Genomic DNA, 27,380 nt, shown 5'->3' on the forward strand with positions numbered 1-27,380 from the left:
CACACATACACACACACACCCACACACACCCACAAACACTCACACACACAAACCAACACACCTTCACACACTCACATTCAAACACACAACCACACAAACACACACACACTCACACACACATATGCACTCATACAAATGAACACACACTCACAAACACACATGTAAACTCACACACACACATACAAACACACCCACACACACTCACATACAAATACTCACACACACACAAAACCACACGCACACACACTCACATACAAACACACACAAACAACCACACACATACACACACACATACAAACTCACACACACATTCACACACACACAAACCCACTCACATACGTACACATACACAAACGATCACACACATTCAAACACACACTCACACGCACGTTAACACACACACTCATATTCGCACACACTCACATTCACACACACTCACACACACATACATACAAACACACGCTCACACACTCACATTCAAACACTCACACACACAACCACACATGCACACACATACAAACATGCACACCCTCTCACACACACATATACAAACACACACCATAACGCACACATACAAACTCACACGCACGTACAAACTCACACACACACATACAGAAACAATCACACACACATTCAAACACACACTCACACACACATTAAAAAGACACACCAGCCCACACATACACTCACTCACACACACACATACAAACACACCTTCACACACACATTCACTCACAGACATGCTCACACATACCCACACACACACACAAATATAAACACACACACTCACATACAAACACACCTTCACACACACATTCACTCACAGACATGCTCACACATACCCACACACACACACAAATATAAACACACACACTCACAAACATATGCACATACTCACACTCACACACATAACCACACACATATATACACACACACTCAAACACACATACAAACACACACACTCACATATACACACATACACAAACTCTCACTCACAAACACACACTCAAACATATAAAAACATGCACCCAAAAACATTCACACACATTCAAACACACTCATACACACTTTTGCACACTCATAAAAATACACATAGCCACACAGATTCACACACTCACTCACACACACACACCCACACACACACACACATATACACTCACAAACACATACACATACATCCATTCACACATCCAAACACACACTCACACACACTTAAAACATCCACAAACAAACACACTCATTCACACACTCACACTCATATACAAATATGCCCTCACACTCACATACAAACACACACTCACACACACATACAGACACATTCAAATGCATGCACACACATACAAACACACCATCACACACACATACAAATTCACACACCCACACACTCCCACATACACACACGTACTCACACACACATCCACACACTCACTTACACACAAACATAAAAACATACACACCCCACACACACACACATCTATACACTCTCACACACACATACAAACAGACACTCACATGCAAACACACACCCACACAATCACACACATACAGACAAATACAAATGCACACGCACACACATACAAACACATACGAACACACACACATACAAACTCACACACACATTTGACACATACATACAAACACACACACCCACACACATACACAAACAAACACACCTTCACACACTCACATTCAAACACACACAACCACATACACACACTCACAAACACATAGGCACTCATACAAATGAACACACACTCACAAACACACATGTAAACTCACACACACACACACAAAACCACACCAACACACACTCACATACAAACACACACACACACAACCACACACACACACAACCACACACATACACACACACATACAAACTCACACACAATCACACACACACAAACCCACTCACATATGCACACATACACAATCACACACATTCAAACACACACACACACATTCAAACACACACTCACACACACATTAAAAATACACACCAGCCCATTCACACACACACCCACACACATACAAACTCACACACCTACACACATACTCATACTCACACACATGCCTACACACACTCATATACACACACATACAAATATAATAACACATGTACACACCTAAACACGCATACATACAAACACACACCCACACACTCACACACACATGAACATACTCACACACACACCCACACACTCACTTCCACACACATAAAAGCATACTCACCCCTCACACACATATCCATACACTCTTACACACACGTACAAACAGACACTCACGCACTCACACACATACAGACACATACAAATGCACGCGCACACACATACACCCACACACACTCACACACACATACAAACACTCACGCCCACACACACTCACACATACATGCTCACACTCACACAAAACCACAAGCAGACATATCCACACACACCTACACACACTCACACACACATACAAACACATACTCGCATAAACACACAGTCACTCAGACACACTCATGCACACATATACAAACACTCACAGTCATACACACATTCAAACACACTCATAGACACATTTACACACATAAAAATACACACAGCCACACACAAATATATACACACATACATGTATGTATACATGCACTCACACACTCACACACACCCACACATCTACACACACACACTCACATACACACACCCAAACACTCTCACATACACCCACTCACTCACACACACATTCAAATGCACCCTCACACACAAACACTCACACACATGACCACACACACATATACACATACACACTCACACAAACTCTCTCACACCCACATACAAACACATACACACGCACACACACATTCACAGACACACGTACAATACCCACTCACACACATGCACACACTCATAAACACACTCACAAACACATACACACACACCATACACATAAATACACACACACACATTCACCCACACAAATGCACACACACATACAAACACACCCTCACACATTCACACACACAAACTCACACACATACCAACACATCCTCAAACAATCACACATATTTTCACACACACACACTCTCTCACACATAGTCCCACATCTACACACATATGAACAGACACACTTACAATCACACTCACAAAGAAGCTCTTACACACCCACACACACTCACACACATATACACTCACAAACACATACACACACATCCACTCACACATACAAACACACTCTCACACACTTAAAACAACCACACACACATATACAAACACACCCTCACACGCTCACATACAAACACACACACTCTCACACACACATACAGACACATACAAATGCATGTGCACACACATACAAACACACAACCACATATACTCACACACACCTACATATTCTCACACACACCCACAAACAAGTACACACTCACACACAAACACACACATACATACACACACTCACACACTTATACACTCACAAACACATACACACATCCACTCACACATACAAACACACTCTCACACACTTAAAATAATCACATACACTCACACACATATACAAACACACATTCACATACAAACAGCCACACACCCCTACACACACAGACACATACAAATGCACGTGCACACAAATGCAAACACACAAAATCACACAAACACACACAAATACACACACATACAAACACATGCACACACTCACACACACACATATACAAACACACACCATAACACACGCAAATACAAACTCACACACACATGCAGAAACAATCACACACACATTCAAACACACACTCACACACACATTAAAAAGACACACCAGCCCACACATACACTCACTCACACACACACACACACACATACAAACACACCTTCACACACACATTCACTCACAGGCGTGCTCACACATACACCCACACACACACACAAATATAAACACACACACTCACTCACAAACATATGCACATACTCACACTCACACACATAACCACACACACATATACACACACACTCAAACACACATACAAACACACACACTCACATATACACACATACACAAACACTCACTCACAAACACACACTCACACATATAAAAACATGCACTCAAAAACATTCACACACATTCAAACACACTCATACACACTTTTGCACACTCATAAAAATACACATAGCCACACAGATTCACACACTCCCTCACACACACACACACCCACACACACACACTGACATATACACTCAGAAACACGTGCACATACATCCATTCACACATCCAAACACACACTCTCACACACTTAAAACATCCACAAACAAATACACTCATTCACACACTCACACTCATATACAAATACACCCTCACACTCACATACAAACACACACTCACACACACATACAGACACATTCAAATGCATGCACACACACATACAAACACACACCATCACACACACATACAAACTCACATACCCACACACTCTCACATACACACACATACTCACACACACACAGCCACACACTCACTTACACACAAACATAAAAACATACACACCCCACACACACATCTATACACTCTCACACACACGTACAAACAGACACTGACACACTCACATGCAAACACACACCCACACAATCACACACATACATACAAATACAAATGCACACGCACACACATACAAACACATACGAACACACACACATACAAACTCACACACACATTTGACACATACATACAAACACACACACCCACACACATACACAAACAAACACACCTTCACACACTCACATTCAAACACTCACAACCACATACACACACTCACAAACACATATGCACTCATACAAATGAACACACACTCACAAACACACATGTAAACTCACACACACATACAAACACACCCACACACACACTCACATACAAACACTCACACACACACAAAACCACACCCACACACACTCACATACAAACACACACACACAACCACATTATACACATACACACATACAAACTCACACACATTCACACACACACACAAACCCACTCACATATGCACACATACACAAACGATCACACACATTCAAACACACATTCATACGCACGTTAAAACACACACTCATATTCACACACACTCACACACACATACAAACACACCTCTGCACACTCACACACACTCGCTCACAGTCATGCTCACACATACACCCACACACATGCACACACATACAAACACTCACACATATTCACACATACTCACACTCACTCACAACCACAAACACACATAAGCAGACATGCACACACCTACACACACACACAAACACACACTTGCATGCACACAGACACTCGCATATGCATATGCACACATACATAAACACTCACTCACATATAAACACACTCATATACACACACATTCAAACACACTTATACACTCATTCACATACATACAAACACATCTTCACACACTCACTCAGACATGCTCTCACATACACCCACACACACTCATACACACATACAAACACAAACTCACACACAACTATGCACACATTTGCACACACCTACGCACACAAACGCACACAAACAAACACACACTCGCATACACACAGACACTCACATACGCACAGATACACAAACACTCACTCACATACAAACACACACTCATACACACACACATTCAAACACACTAATACAAACATTTACACACTTGTAAAAATACACACAGCCACACAAATTCACACACACACCCACTCACATACACACACATACACAAATGATCACACACACATTCAAACACACACTCACATGCACATTAAAACACACCTTCACATTCACACACCCACACACTCACACACATAAACACTTACTCACACTCACACACAACCACAAACACACATGCACACATGCACACACCTATACACACTCACACACATACAAACACACACTCACATACACACACAATCACTCAGACACACTCATACACACATATACAAACTCAGTCACACACACATGCACACATTCCAACACAATCATAGACACATTTACACACTCATAAAAATACACACAGCCACACAGATTCACACACACAGACACACACACACACACACACACACACACACACATATATATATATATATATACGTACACACACATACATATACAAACATCTCAAAATACTCACATCATGCACTCACACAAACCCACACATCTACACACACACACTCACATACACACACACCCAAACACTCTCACATACACCCACTCGCTCACACACACGTACAGACACTCACACACTCACATGTAAACACACACCCACACACTCACACACACATAGACACATACAAATGCACGCGCACACACATAAAAACACATATGAACACACACATACAAACTCACACACACATTTGACACACACACACATACAAACACACACACCCATACACACATATACACAAACAAACACACCTTCACATACTCACATTCAAACACACACAACCACACACACACAATCACAAACACATATGCACTAATACAAATGAACACATACTCACAAACACACATGTAAACTCACACACAAATATACAAACACACCCACATACACTCACATACAAACACACACACACAATCACACACATACACACACATACAAACTCACACACACATTTGACACACACACATACAAACACACACACCCACACACACATACACAAACAAAAACACCACACACTCTCATTCAAACACACACAACCACACACACTCACAAACACATATGCACTCACACAAATGAACACACACTCACAAACACACATATAAACTCACACACACACACATACAAACACACCCACACGCACTCACATACAAACACACACACACACAAAACCACACCCACTCATACTCAAATACAAACACACACACAACCACACACACACATACAAACTCTCACACACACACATTCACACACACACAAACCCACTCACATAAACACACATACACAAATGATCACACACATTCAAACACACTCTTTCTTTGGCTTGGCTTCGCGGACGAAGATTTATGGAGGGGGTAAAAAGTCCACGTCAGCTGCAGGCTCGTTTGTGGCTGACCAGTCCGATGCGGGACAGGCAGACACGATTGCAGCGGTTGCAAGGGAAAATTGGTTGGTTGGGGTTGGGTGTTGGGTATTTCCTCCTTTGCCTTTTGTCAGTGAGATGGGCTCTGCGGTCTTCTTCAAAGGAGGCTGCTGCCCGCCAAACTGTGAGGCGCCAAGATGCACGGTTTGAGGCGTTATCAGCCCACTGGCGGTGGTCAATGTGGCAGGCACCAAGAGATTTCTTTAGGCAGTCCTTGTACCTTTTCTTTGGTGCACCTCTGTCACGGTGGCCAGTGGAGAGCTCGCCATATAATACGATCTTGGGAAGGCGATGGTCCTCCATTCTGGAGACGTGACCCATCCAGCGCAGCTGGATCTTCAGCAGCGTGGACTCGATGCTGTTGACCTCTGCCATCTCGAGTACCTCGACGTTAGGGGTGTGAGCGCTCCAATGGATGTTGAGGATGGAGCGGAGACAACGCTGGTGGAAGCGTTCTAGGAGCCGTAGGTGGTGCCGGTAGAGGACCCATGATTCGGAGCCGAACAGGAGTGTGGGTATGACAACGGCTCTGTATACGCTTATCTTTGTGAGGTTTTTCAGTTGGTTGTTTTTCCAGACTCTTTTGTGTAGTCTTGCAAAGGCGCTATTTGCCTTGGCGAGTCTGTTGTCTCACATACATTAAAACACACACTCAAATTCACACACACTCACACACACACATACAAACACACCTCTGCACACTCATACACACTCGCTCACAGTCATGCTCACACAACCACAAACACACATAAGCACACATGCACACACCTACACACACACAAACACACACTTGCATACACACAGACACTCACATACGCATACGCACACATACATAAACACTCAGTCACATATAAACACACACTCATATACACACACATTCAAACACACTTATACACACATTCACATACATACAAACACATCTTCACACACTCACACACACTCACTCACAGACATGCTCACACATACACCCACACACACTCATACACACATACAAACACACAAACTCACACACAACTACACACACATATGCACACACCTACACACACTCACGCACACAAACAAACACACACTCGCATACACACAGACACTCGCATACACACAGATACATAAACACTCACTCACATACAAACACACTCTCATACACACGCACATTCAAACACACTAATACACACATTTACACACTTGTAAAAATACACACAGCCACACAAATTCACACACACAAACCCACTCACATACACACACACACACAAATGATCACACACACATTCAAACACACACTCGCATGAACATTAAAAAAACACTCACATTCACACACACTCACACATACAAATACACTTCCGCACACACACACTCACTCAGTCATGCTCACACATACTCCCACACACACTCATGCACACACACAAACACTTACACCTACACACTCGCACACTTACACACTTACTCACACTCACACACAACCACAAACACACATGCACACACCTATACACGCTCACACACATACAAACACACACTCGCATACACACACAATCACTCAGACACACTCATACACACATATGCAAACACTCAGTCACACACACATCCACACATTCCAACACATTCATAGACACATTTACACACTCATAAAATACACACAGCCACACAGATTCACACACACACTCGCACACACACACACACACATATATATATATGTATATATACATACACACACACACATAAATATACACACATCTCAAAATACTCACATACATGCACTCACAAACTCACACAAACCCACACATCTACACACACACTAACATACACACATACACCCAAACACTCTCACATACACTCACTCACTCACACACATATTCAAATGCACCATCACACACTCGCATACAAACACTCACACATGTGACCACACACACATACACACACGCACAAATTCTCTCACACCCACATACAAACACACACACACCCATACACACATTCACAGACACACATACACCCACTCACACATCTGCACACACTCATAAACACATTCACAAACATACACGCACACCCATACACATAAATACACACACACACAAATGCACGCACACACATACAAACACACCCTTACACATTCACACACAAACACACAAACTCACACACATACCAACACATCCTCAAATATTCACACATATTTTCACACACACACACTTTCTCTCACACATAGTCGCACAGCTACACACATATGAACACACACATTTACAAACACTCACCCCATACACATACAAACACACACATACAAACACACACATACAAACACACACATAAACACACATACAAACATACTAATGCACACATTTATACACTTGTAAAAATACACACAGCCACACAAATTCACACACACAAACCCACTCACATACACACACATACACAAATGATCACACACACATTCAAACACACACTCGCATGCACATTAAAAAACACTCACATTCACACATACAAATAACCTTCTACACACACACAAACACTCACACCCACACACTCGCACACTTACACACTTACCCACACTCACACACAACCACAAACACACATGCACACATGCACACACCTATACACGCTCACACACATACAAACACACACTCGCGCACACACTCACTCGCACACACTCGCACACACATTCAAATGCACCCTCACACACTCACATACAAACACACATACACACACCCATACACATACAGACACATACAAATGCATGTGCACACACATACGAACACACAACCACACACACACAAACACATAAATACACACACACATTCTCACACACACATACAAACAAACCCTCAAACATTTACACACTCACACAAACTCACACACATACCAACACATCCTCAAACATTCACACATATTTTCACACACACACTCTCTCTCTCACACATAGTCCCACATCTACACACATATGAATACACACACTTGCAAACACTCACACACACACAAAGAAACACTCACACAGCCACACACACTCACACACACAAACACCTTCACACACATGCACACAAATATTCACATACACATACAGACAGATCCACACACACTCACACACACATACACACTCATACAAATGTACACACACTCACACACACAAACACAGACTCACTCACACACGCATAGAATCTCACACACATACACACACATAAAAACACACACCGTTATACACACATACACACACAAACATACAAACTCACACACTCATACAATTCACACACCCACACACACTCACAAACACTCACACACATATACAAACACTCACACACATATACACTCACAACCACATACACATACATCCATTCACACATCCAAACACACACTCTCACACACTTAAAACAACCACAAACAAACACACTCATTCACACACACTCACACTCATCTACAAACACACCCTCACACACTCTCATACAAACACACACACTCTAATACACATACAGACACATACAAATACATGCACACACACATACAAACACACACCATCATACACACACACAAACTCACACACCCACGCACATACTCACACACCCACACACTCACTTACACACACACATAAAAGCATACACACCCCATGCACACACACATCTATAAACTTTCACACATATGTACAAACAGACACTCACACACTCACATGCCAACACACACACCCACACACTCACACACACATACAGACACACTCAAATGCATACTCAAACACATTCAAACACATACCAACCCACACACATACAAACTCACACACACATTTGACACACACACACATACATACAAACACACACACCCATACACACTCACACACAAACAAACACACCTTCACACACTCACATTCAAACACACACAACCACACACACACTCACACACACATATGCACTCATACAAATGCACACACACTCACAAACACACATGTAAACTGACACCCACACACATACAAATGCACCCACACACACTCACATACAAACACTCACACACACAACCACACACATACAAACACACGCACATACAAACTCACACACTTACAAACTCACACACACTCACACACACATTCACACATACAAACCCACTCACATACACAAACAATCACACACACATTCAAACACACACTCACACGCACATTAAAACACACACTCACATACACCCACACACATGCACACATACATACAAACACTCACACACATACACACATATTCACATTCACACACAACCACAAACACACATATGCACACATGCACACACCTACACACACATCTACAAACACACACTTGCATACAAACACACTCACTCAAACACACTCATGCACATATATACAAACACTTACAGTCACACACACATGTTCATATTCAAACACACTCATAGACACATTTACACACTCATAAAAATACACACAGTCACACAGATTCACACACACCCTCGCACATATATATGTATACACACACATACATATATACACATCTCAAAACACTCACATACATGCACTCACACACCCACACATCTACACACACACACTCACATACACACACACCCAAACACTCTCACATACACCCACCCACTCACACACATGACCACACACATACATACACAAACACTCTCACACCCACATACAAACACACACACCCACACACACATTCACAGACACACATACAACACCCACTCACACAGCTACACACACTCATAAACACACATACACACACCCATTAACATACAGACACATACAAATGCATGTGCACACACATACGAACACACAACCACACACACACAAACACATAAATACACACACACATTCTCACACACACATACAAACAAACCCTCAAACATTTACACACTCACACAAACTCACACACATACCAACACATCCTCAAACATTCACACATATTTTCACACACACACTCTCTCTCTCACACACATAGTCCCACATCTACACACATATGAACACACACACTTACAAACACTCACACACAAACACAAAGAAACACTCACACACCCCCACACACACAAACATATACACACCCTCACACACACATACACACAAACATTCACATACACATACAAACACACTCAATCACACCTACATATACCCACAAACATTTCTTCTTTGGCTTGGCTTCGCGGACGAAGATTTATGGAGGGGGTAAAAGTCCACGTCAGCTGCAGGCTCGTTTGTGGCTGACAAACATACGTACACACTAACACACACACACACTCACCCACATGCCAACACACACCCACTCACATACACAAACATATGCACTCACTTACACACCCAAACACACACACACATAGATACACACACACTCACACACATATACACTCACAACTCACATACACACACATCCACTCACACATACAAACACACTCTCACGCACTTAAAACAACCACACACACCCACACACACTCACACACATATACACTCACAAACACATACACACACATCCACTCACACATACAAACACACACTATCACACACTTAAAACAACCACACACACACCCACACAAACATATACAAACACACCCTCACACACTCACATACAAACACACACACACTCCCGCACACACATACAGACACATACAAATGCATGTGCACACACATACAAACACACAAACACACGCTCACACAAACACACTCACCCACACACACATACAAACACATCTTCAAACGCACTCACATTCAAACACACACCCACACATTCACACACTCCAACACACACATACACACTCATACAAATGTACACAATCTCACACACACACATGCTAACACATACCATTAAACACACTCTCACACACACATGCAAACTAATACACACATACACACACACTCATCCACACACACTCACTCACACACACTCACTCACACACACTCACACACACATTCAAATCCACCCTCACACACACATACAAACACTCACACACACAACCACACACACATACACACATATACACACACATGCACATACAAACACACACATACAAACTCACACACACACACATTCACACACGCACAAACCCATTCACATACTAACATACACAAACGATCACATACACATTCAAACACACACTCAGATGCACATTAAAACACACACAAACAAACACACACTTGCATACACACAGACACTCACATATGCACACATACACAAACACTCACTCACATACAAACACACACTCAAAAACACTTATACACACATATACACACTCATAAAAATACACACTGCCACACAGATTCACACACACCCTCACACACATATATGCACACACATACATATACACATATCCCAAAACACTCACATACATGTACTCACACACTCACACATACCCACACACCTACACAAACAGACTTACATACACACACACCCAAACACTCTCACATACACCCACCCACACTCACAGAAACACTCTCACACCCACATACAAAAACACACCCACACACATACATTCACATACACACATACAACACCCACTCGCACACCTACACACATTCATAAACACACTCACAACCACATACACACACACCCATACACATAAATACACACACACACATTCACACAAACTCGCACACACACATACCAACACATCCTCAAACACACACACACATATTTTCACACACTCTCTCACACCCACACATACTCCCACATCCATGCACATATGAACATACACACTTACAAACACTCACACACACATACACACTCACACACATACCCACACACTCACACTCAAACATTCACATACACATACAAACACACATCCACACACACCCACTAACATATGTATGCACTCACACACATATACACTCACACACATGCCACTTGCATACACACACACTCTCACTCACATACAAATACACACTCACACACATGCCACTTACATACACACACACTCTCACTCACATACAAATACACACTCACACACACACACACACTCCCTGCACACTCACACACACATACACATACACACAGGCTCAAACACACATACACACAAATATTCACATACAAATACAAACACACATCCACACACTCACACACATACCAACATATACTCACACACACCCACAAACATACATACACACTCACACACATACATTCACACACATGTCCACACAAACCCACTCATATACACCTACATATGCACTCACATACACACACAAAGACACACACATACACACACACTCATACATATACACTCACAAACACATACACACATCCACTCACACATGCAAACACACACTTAAAATAACCACACACACTCACACACATATACCAACACACACTCACATACATACACCCACACACCCCTACACACACATACAGACACATACAAATGCACGTGCACACAAATACAAACACACAGCATCACACACACATACAATTGACACACAACCACACACACTCACACAAACACACATCACACACACATACATTTGACACACAACCACACACACTCACACAAACACATTCACTCACACTCACATTCAAAAACACACACCCACACATTCAGACACACACATGCATACACACTCATACAAATGCACACACACACTCACACACACCATTAAACACACTCTCTCACACACATACAAACACACACACTCACTCGCACACACTCCCACACACATTCAAATGCTCCCTCACACACTCATATACAAACACTCACACACACAACCACACACATACACACATACAAACATGCACACACTCTCACACACACATATACAAACACACACCATAACACACATACAAACTCACACCCATGTGCAAACTCACACACACATACAGAAACAATCACACACACATTCAAACACACACTCACACACACGTTAAAAATACACACCAGTCCATTCACACACACACCCACACACATACAAACACACACACCTACACACATACTCATACTCACACACATGCCTACACACACTCATATACACACACATACAAATATAATAACACATGTACACACCTAAACACACATACAAACACACATCATCACACACATACAAACGCACACCCACACACTCACACACACATGCACATACTCACACACACACCCACACACACTTACACACACACATAAAAGCATACTCACCCCACATACACATATCTATACACTCTCACACACACACCCACACACACTTACACACACACATAAAAGCATACTCACCCCACATACACATATCTATACACTCTCACACACACGTACAAACAGACGCTCACACACTCACATGCAAACACACACACCCAAACACTCACACACATACAGACACATACAAATGCACGCACACACACATACTCACACACACTCACACACACAAACACACCTTCACACACTCACATTCAAACACACACAACCACACACACACACTCACACACACATATGGACTCATACAAATGAACACACACTCACAAACACACATGTAAACTCACACACACATACAAACACACCCACACACACAACCACACCCACACACACTCATACAAACACACACACAACCACACACACATACAAACTCACACACAAATACAAACTCACACACATATTCACACACACAAACCCACTCACATACACACACAAACACAAACGATCGCACACATTCAAACACACACTCACACGCACATTAGAACATACACTCACATTCACGCACACACATACAAACACACCTCTGCACACACACACTCTCACTCAGTCATGCTCACACATACACCCACACACACTCACACACACATACAAACACTCACGCCCACACACACTCACACATACATGCTTACACTCACACACAACCACAAGCAGACATATGCAGACACACCTACACACACTCACACACATACAAACACATACTCGCATAAACACACAGTCACTCAGACACACTCATACACACAAATACAAACACTCACGGTCATACACACATTCAAACACACTCATAGACACATTTACACACTCATAAAAATACACACAGCCACACACACATATATACACACATACATACATGTATGTACACATGCACTCACACACACCCACACATCTACACACACACACTCACATACACACACACCCAAACACTCTCACATACACCCACTCACTCACACACACATTCAAATGCACCCTCACACTCAAAAACACACACATGACCACACACACATATACACATACACACTCACACAAACTCTCTCACACCCACATACAAACACACACACCCACACACACATTCACAGACACACATACAACCACTCACACACCTGCACACACTCATAAACACACTCACAAACACATACACACACCCATACACATAAATGCACACACACACATTCACACACACAAATGCACACACAAATACAAACACACCCTCACACATTCACACACACAAACTCACACACATACCAACACATCCTCAAACAATCACACATATTTTCACACACACACTCTCTAACACATAGTCACACATCTACACACATATGAACACACACACTTACAATCACACTCACAAAGAAACACTCACACAGCCACACACACTCACACACATATATACTCACAAACAGATACACACCCACATCCTCTCACACATACAAACACACTCTCACACACTTAAAACGACCACACACACACATATACAAACACACCCTCACACACTCACATACAAACACACACACTCCCAAACACACATACGACACATACAAATGCATGTGCACACAAATACAAACACACAACCACACACACTCACACACACCTACATATACTCACACACACCCACAAACATACGTACACACATATGCACCCAAACACACACACACACTCACCCATACACTCACACCAAAATACACACACACACTCTCATACACACAAACATTCACATACACATACAAACACACATCCACACACACTCACCCACACACCCCTACACACACAGACACATGCAAATGCATGTGCACACAAATACAAACACAAAATCACACAAACACACACAAATACACACACATACAAACACATGCACACACTCACACACACATATACAAATACACACCATAACACACACACATACATACTCACACACACACATGCAGAAACAATCACACACACATTCAAACACACACTCACACACATTAAAAAGACACACCAGCCCACACATACACTCACTCACACACACACACATACAAACACACCTTCACACACACACTCACTCACAGACATGCTCACGCATACATCTACACACACACACAAATATAAACACACACACTCACAAACATATGCACATACTCACACTCACACACATAACCACACACATGTATACACACACTCAAAAACACATACAAACACACACACTAACATACACACATACACAAACTCTCACTCACAAACACACACTCACACATATAAAAACATGCACCCAAAAACATTCACACACACATTCAAACACACTCATACACACTTTTGCACACTCATAAATATACGCATAGCCATACAGATTCACACACTCCCTCACACAGACACACACACATACACTCACAAACACATACACATACATCCATTCACACATCCAAACACACACTCTCACACACAAACACACTCATTCACACACTCACACTCATATACAAATACACACTCACACACACATATAGACACATTCAAATGCATGCACACACACATACAAACACACACCATCACACACACAAACAAACTCACACACCCACACACTCTCACATACACACACGTACTCACACACACAGCCACACACTCACTTACACACAAACATAAAAAAATACACACCCCACACACACACATCTATACACTCTCACACACACGTACAAACAGACACTCACACACTCACATTTTAAGACACACCCACACACTCACACACATACAGACACATACAAATGCACACGCACACACATACTAACACATACAAACACGCACACATACAAACTCACACACACATTTGACACACACACATACAAACACACACCCACACACATACACAAACAAACACACCTTCACACACTCACATTCAAACACACACAACCACATACACACACTCACAAACACATATGCACTCATACAAATGAACACACACTCACAAACACACATGTAAACTCACACACACACATACAAACACACCCACACACACTCACATACAAACATTCACACACACACAAAACCACAACACACACACACACATACAAACACACACACACAACCACACACATACACACACATACAAACTCACACACACATTCAAACACACACAAACCCACTCACATACGCACACATACACAAACGATCACACACGTTCAAACACACACTCACACGCACGTTAACACACACTCATATTCACACACACTCACATTCACACACATACAAACACACCCTCACACACTCACATACAAACACACATACTCCCACACACACATACAGATACAAATGCATGTGCACACATATACAAACACACAACCACACACACTCACACACACCTATATATACTCACACACACCCACAAACATACGTACACACTCACACACATACACACACAAACACACACATACATACACACACTCACACACTTATACACTCACAAACACATACACACATCCACTCACACATACAAACACACTCTCACACACAAAATAATCACACACACTCACACACATATACAAACACACATTCACATACAAACACTCACACACCCCTATACACACAGACACATACAAATGCACGTGCACACAAATACAAACACAACATCACACAAACACACACAAATACACACACATACAAACACATGCACACACTCACACACACATATACAAATACACACCATAACACACACACATACATACTCACACACACACATGCAGAAACAATCACACACACATTCAAACACACACTCACACACACATTAAAAAGACACACCAACCCACACATACACTCACTCACACACACACACACACATACATACACACCTTCGCACACACACTCACTCACAGACATGCTCACACATACACCCACACACACACAAATATAAACACACACACTCACAAACATATGCACATACTCACACTCACACACATAACCACACACATATATACACACACACTCAAACACACATACAAACACACACACTCACATATACACACATACACAAACTCTCTCTCACAAACATACACTCACACATATAAAAACATGCACCCAAAACATTCACACACACATTCAAACACACTCATACACACTTTTGCACACTCATAAAAATACACATAGCCACACAGATTCACACACTCCCTCACACACACATACACTCACAAACACATACACATACATCCATTCACACATCCAAACACACACTCTCACACACAAACACACTCATTCACACACTCACACTCATATACAAATACACACTCACACACACATATAGACACATTCAAATACATGCACACACACATACAAACACACACCATCACACACACAAACAAACTCACACACCCACACACTCTCACATACACACACGTACTCACACACACAGCCACACACTCACTTACACACAAACATAAAAACATACACACCCCACACACACACATCTATACATTCTCACACACATGTACAAACAGACACTCACACACTCACATGCAAACACACACCCACACACTCACACACATACAGACACACACAAATGCACATGCACACACATACAAACACATATGAACACACACACATACAAACTCACACACACATTTGACACAGACACATACAAACACACACACCCACACACAAACACAAACAAACACACCTTCACACACTCACATTCAAACACACACAACCACATACACACACTCACAAGCACATATGCACTCATACAAATGAACACACACTCACAAACACACATGTAAACTCACACACACACATACAAACACTCACAGACACACAAAACCACACCCACACACACTCACATACAAACACACACACAACCACACACATACACACACACATACAAACTCACACTCACATACACACACATACACAAACGATCACACACATTCAAACACACACTCACACGCAGGTTAAAACACACACTCAAATTCACACACACTCACATTCACACACACACACACATACAAACATACCTCTGCACACTCACACACACTCGCTCACAGTCATGCTCACACATACACCCACACACACATACAAACACTCACACACATTCACACATACTCACACTCACACACAACCACAAACACACATAAGCACACATGCACACACCTACACACACACACAAACACACACTTGCATACACACAGACACTCGCATACGCATACGCACACATACATAAACACTCACTCACATATAAACACACACTCATACACACACATTCAAAAACACTTATACACACATTCACATACATACAAACACATCTTCACACACTCACACACACTCACTCACAGACATGCTCACACATACACCCACACACACTCATACACACATACAAACACACAAACTCACACACAACCACGCACACATATGCACACACCTACACACACTCACGCACACAAACAAACACACACTCGCATACACACAGACACTCGCATATGCACAGATACACAAACAATCACTCACATACAAACACACACTCATACACACGCACATTCAAACACACTAATACACACATTTACACACTTGTAAAAATACACACAGCCACACAAATTCACACACACTCACACACACAAACCCACTCACATACACACACATACACAAATGATCACACACGCATTCAAACACACACTCAGATGGAGGCGTGGCAAGATGGCGTAGGGAACGGACGTGCATTCCCGGTCTCCCCCAGGCAGTTATATAAATACCCGTTTTAAGAATATTTCTTTTCTGTTAAAAGACTTTGTTTTGTTTATCAATTGTTTTTAGTTTAAAATGGCAACAAAGATTAAGGAAAATAGAGTTCAAATACAGAACAAAACTACACTCTCCGACTTTGGAAGAAACTCGGCCTACTTGCCCAGACAGAACCACGGAGACAAGGCTGGAATTTTCTTTAGAACAGAGCTCATTAATTGGACTGTCGGATAAGCTGGCCTTGGACACCCCTCTGAAAGATTTTTAAAATGGCAACAAAGATTAAGGAAAATAGAGTTCAAATACAGAACAAAACTACACTCTCCGACTTTGGAAGAAACTCGGCCTACTTGCCCAGACAGAACCACGGAGTCAAGGCTGGAATTTTCTTTAGAACGGAGCTCATTAATTGGACTGTCGGATAAGCTGGCCTTGGACACCCCTCTGAAAGATGTTTAAAATGGCAACAAAGATTAAGGAAAATAGAGTTCAAATACAGAACAAAACTACACTCTCCGACTTTGGAAGAAACTCGACCTACTTGCCCAGACAGAACCACGGAGACAAGGCTGGAATTTTCTTAAGAACGGAGCTCATTAATTGGACTGTCGGATAAGCTGGCCTTGGACACCCCTCTGAAAGATGTTTAAAATGGCAACAAAGATTAATGAAAATAGAGTTCAAATACAGAACGAAACTACACTCTCCGACTTTGGAAGAAACTCGGCCTACTTGCCCAGACAGAACCATGGAGTCAAGGCTGGAATTTTCTTAAGAACGGAGCTCATTAATTGGACTGTCGGATAAGCTGGCCTTGGACACCCCTCTGAAAGATGTTTAAAATGGCAACAAAGATTAAGGAAAATAGAGTTCAAATACAGAACAAAACTACACTCTTCGACTTTGGAAGAAACTCGGCCTACTTGCCCAGACAGAACCACGGAGTCAAGGCTGGAATTTTCTTAAGAACGAAGCTCATTAATTGGACTGTCGGATAAGCTGGCCTTGGACACCCCTCTGAAAGATGGTGATGAATATTGATTTGAAATGTTTTATGAAGATAAATTGCAGTAATTGGCATTGGTTGCCCGTGAGTTTTAAAAATCCAGATAACATTAAAGTTTATTAGTGATTTTTTTTGGATGGAATATCGGAAGGATGAATTTATTATCTATAAATACAGAACAAAATTACATTCTTTGACTTTGGAAGAAATTTGACCTATTTGTCCAGACAGAGCTGGAGTTGGTGCTGGAATTTTCTCAAGAACAGAACTTATTAAAGTTGATTTCGGACTCCTTTTTGAAAGATGGCGACGAATGTTGATTTGAAATATTTGAAATATTTTCTGAAGATAAACATATATATGGAACTCCTTGACCTGCAATAAGGTTTATCAGTGAATTTTTTTTTTGGATGGAATATTGAAAGAGTGAATTTATTATCTGTGAGTATGCATACATTGCAAACAGATTTTAATAGTTTTGAAAAGTTTTTTTTTAAACTCAACAAGATCAGCTTAATATTGAGAAAATTGGAAAAAATGGAAACTTTATTATTAAATTTGGAAATTCAGTAGAAAGAAACTATGAACAAGATTGATGATTTATAAAATTAAAGTCGAAGGAACAATGTCCAAGAAGAGTTAAAAATTTTGAATAAGTTTTTCTTGAAAATAAACAATAATTTCAACTTAACATTGAGAAGATTGACAAAGTGGAAAATTTGGTATTAAATTGGGAAACACAGAAGAAAGAACATGAATAACATTGATGCTTTAGAAGATCAAGACCGAAGGAATTATGTTCAAGAAAATTTTAAAAGATTTGAAAAAAACTTTTTTTGAAAGTAAGCTACAAATTCAACTTGAGACTGAGAAGAATGGAAGATTCGGTGTTGAACTGGGATGTTCAGAGGTGTTTTAATTCAGTGGATGAAATTCAGGGAGACTTGAAAAAAAATTTTTTTTTGAACTTTTATTGATTGTAAACAATGTTTAACTCAGTGTTGGGAGGGTGGAAAGGGTGCAAAATTTAATATCAAGTTTGGATTTTCAAAAAAAAGAGTTTATGAATAAGATTGGTTAAATTGATGGACCGGGGTTTTATGGATATAAGAAATGATGATTTTTCGGTTTATACGTGTATTTTGTCTGCCTGGCGGGGGGAGGGAGTGGTACTTCTGCTCTCGAAAGTCATATGCCACTTGTGGTTTATACCACACCCATTTGGGTTTTTGGGAATTAACCACCACAAGGTGGTTTCCTAAGGGGTTAGGGGAGGTGGGGGGGGTCAAAATTTGAAAATTATTTAGTATCTATTATGTAATATTATACTAAGTCAATTTGAAATGAATGTATGGAGATACTATAAATAAATTTCAAAAAAAAACACACACTCAGATGCACATTAAAACACACACTCACATTCACAAACCCACACACTCACACACATACACACTTACTCACACTCACACAAAACCACAAACACACATGCACACACGCACACACCTATACACACTCACACACATACAAACACACACTCGCATACACACAATCACTCAGACACACTCATACAAACACTCAGTCACACACACATGCACACATTCCAACACAATCATAGACACATTTACACACTCATAAAAATACACACAGCCTCACAGATTCACACACACCCTTGCGCACACACACACTCATATATACTACATCTGTATGTATTCTTTGGCTTGGCTTCGCGGACGAAGATTTATGGAGGGGGTAAAAAGTCCACGTCAGCTGCAGGCTCGTTTGTGGCTGACAAGTCCAATGTGGGACAGGCAGACACGGTTGCAGCGGTTGCAGGGGAAAATTGGTTGGTTGGGGTTCGGTGTTGGGTTTTTCCTCCTTTGCCTTTTGTCAGTGAGGTGGGCTCTGCGGTCTTCTTCAAAGGAGGTTGCTGCCCGCCAAACTGTGAGGCGCCAAGATGCACGGTTTGAGGCGTTATCAGCCCACTGGCGGTGGTCAATGTGGCAGGCACCAAGAGATTTCTTTAGGCAGTCCTTGTACCTTTTCTTTGGTGCACCTCTGTCACGGTGGCCAGTGGAGAGCTCGCCATATAACACAATCTTGGGAAGGCGATGGTCCTCCATTCTGGAGACGTGACCCATCCAGCGCAGCTGGATCTTCAGCAGCGTGGACTCGATGCTGTCGACCTCTGCCATCTCGAGTACTTCGACGTTAGGGATGAAAGCGCTCCAATGAATGTTGAGGATGGAGCGGAGACAACGCTGGTGGAAGCGTTCTAGGAGCTCCGCTCCATCCTCAACATGTATTATATATATACATACACACACATACATATACACACATCTCAAAATACTCACATACATGCACTCACACAAACCCACACATCTATACACACACACTCACATACACACACACCCAAACACTCTCACATACACCCACTCACTCACACACAAATACAAACAGACACTCTCACACTCACATGCAAACACACACCCACACACTCACACACACATAGACACATACAAATGCATGCACACACAGATACAAACACATACGAACACACACATACAAACTCACACACACATTTGACACACACACACATACAAACACATACACCCACACACACACTCACAGACATACACACATACTCACACTCACACACACCTACACACTCATACACACACCTACACATTCACAGGCACACATACAACACCCACTCACACACCTGCACACACACATAAACACACTCACAAACACATATACGCACACCCATACACATAAATACACACACATTCACACACACAAATGCACACACACACACATTCACACACACACAAACTCACACACATACCAACACATCCTCAAACATTCACACATATTTTCACACACACTCTCTCTCACATAGTCCCACATCTACACACATATGAACACACACTTACAAACACTCACCCCACACACAAAGAAACACTCACACAGCCACACACACTCACACACAAACATACACACACACCTTCACACACACATATACACAAACATTCACATACACATACATATACTTCCACACACACTCACACACACACCTACATATACTCACACATACACACAAACATGTGTACACACTAACACACATACACTCACACACATGCCCACACACACCCACTCACATACACCCACATATGCACTCACTTACACACCCAAACCCACACACATAGATACACACACTCAAAAAAACATATACCTACACACATATACTCACATATACAAACACACTTTCGCACACTTAAAACAACCACACACACACACACTCACACACATATACAAACACGCCCTTTCACACTCACATACAAACACACACACACTCCCACACACATACAGACACATACCAATGCACATGCACACACATATTAACACACAACCACGCACTCACACAAACACACACTCACTCACACACGCATACAATCTCACACACCCACACACATACAAACACATCCTCAAACACACTCACATTCAAACACACACACACATTCACACACTCACACACATGCCCACACACACATACAGACTCACACAAACTCTCACACCCACATACAAACATACACACACCCACACACACATTCACAGACACACATACAACACCCACTCACACACCTGCACACACACATAAACACACTCACAAACACATACACACACACCCATACACATAAATACACACACACACAAATACACACACACATAAAAACACACCCTCACACATTCACACACACACACAAACTCACACACATACCAACACATCCTCAAACATTCACACATTTTCACACACACACTCTCTCTCACACATAGTCCCACATCTACGCACATATGAATACACACACTTACAAACACTCACACACACACAAAGAAACATTCACAGTCACACACACTCACACACACAAACATACACACACACATTCACACACATACACACAAACATTCACATACACATACAATCACATCCACACACACACATACACACTCATACAAATGTACAAACACACTCACACACACATGCAAACACACACCAAACACTCTCACACACACATGCAAACTCACACACGCATACAAACACACACATCCACACACACTCACTCACACACACATTCAAATGCATCCTCACACACTCACATACACTCACACATATGACCACACACACATACAAAACATACACACACACACACATACAAACTCACACACACTCACACACACACATTCACACACACAAACCCACTCACATACTTTTGTTAGAAACAGAATTTACCTTTAAAGAAATAGCTCGAGACAAAAATTGAGAACAAAGAACATTTATTATACAACAGTGCAAAGTTGGGTGCTTACCCTTACCCTGAGAATACACACACATACTAGGGCTCACCCAACTTTTATACAGTCAATTTCAGTATCAGAGTGCCCTCCCCTTTACATTCTTCTGTCCCCTGGATGGGTTTGGCATAGGCAATCCTTCCTGCCTATGTGCAGTTTCAGTACACTTGGAGGACCAGGGGGTATCCTGTGGGTGTCCCATCATGTCATTGTCCTTATTCACACCTTCCTGATTCTCGGGGCTACAGTCTCTTGGTATGCAGAGTTGACTCATCCTATCTAGGGTTGGCTAATTTAATATGTATAAATCTGTGTAAGGTTAGCTAATTAGATATGTAGGACTTGGTACTTCTATCTAGGGCTAGGAGACCTTTATCTGATCCAAACTACCTCAACTTCCTACATTCTATTGTACCTTACCATTCCTTATCTTAGTCTTATGGTGGCTCTTGTCACAAAGAAGATTCTTATGTTAATCGTGCTGACTCTGCTTTCCTGCATCCTAATCCCCAAGCTCATCCTGTTTGTACTGGTTACAGCCATTAACTGATGAATTTTAGTTTCTTCCATGTTCATAATTTTAGATCAATTTTCCCATCTCTCACACTAACACATACACAAACGATCACACTCACATACAAACACTCACACACATGCCCACACACACATACACACACATACACACTCACACAAATTCTTTCAGACCCACATACAAACACACGCACACACCAATACACACATTCACAGACACACATACAACACCCACTCACACACCTGCACACACAGATAAACACACTCACAAACACATATACGCACACCCATACACATAAATACACACACATTCACACACACAAATGCACAAAAACAAATGCACACACACATACAAACACACCCTCACACATTCACACACACACACACACAAACTCACACACATACCAGCACATCCTCAAACATTCACACATATTTTCACACACACACGCACTCTCTCTCACACATAGTCCCACATCTACACACATATGAACACACACACTTACAAACACTCATGCACACACACAAAGAAACACTCATACAGCCACACACACTCACACACACCTTCACACACACATACACACAAACATTCACGTACACATACA

At 41.7% G+C, this 27,380-nt stretch overlaps 1 protein-coding gene across 1 annotated transcript; it reads left to right on the top strand.

Moving 5' to 3' along the window:
* Positions 1–812: 812 nt before the first annotated feature.
* LOC138742003 (LIM domain-containing protein A-like) lies at positions 813–26,797 on the top strand (the record flags this gene model as incomplete). Its single annotated transcript, XM_069896198.1, is given in 10 exon segments — positions 813–968; positions 2,013–2,098; positions 5,247–5,338; positions 6,545–6,651; positions 6,861–6,900; positions 7,820–7,907; positions 8,024–8,243; positions 10,716–10,773; positions 12,966–13,025; positions 26,787–26,797. Coding segments are annotated over 10 exon segments (918 nt in total), but the record flags the coding sequence as incomplete, so codon positions are not given.
* Positions 26,798–27,380: the final 583 nt, after the last annotated feature.

The sequence above is a fragment of the Narcine bancroftii genome, chromosome 8 (genome assembly GCF_036971445.1).
Source record: "Narcine bancroftii isolate sNarBan1 chromosome 8, sNarBan1.hap1, whole genome shotgun sequence".
Lineage (NCBI taxonomy): Eukaryota > Metazoa > Chordata > Chondrichthyes > Torpediniformes > Narcinidae > Narcine > Narcine bancroftii.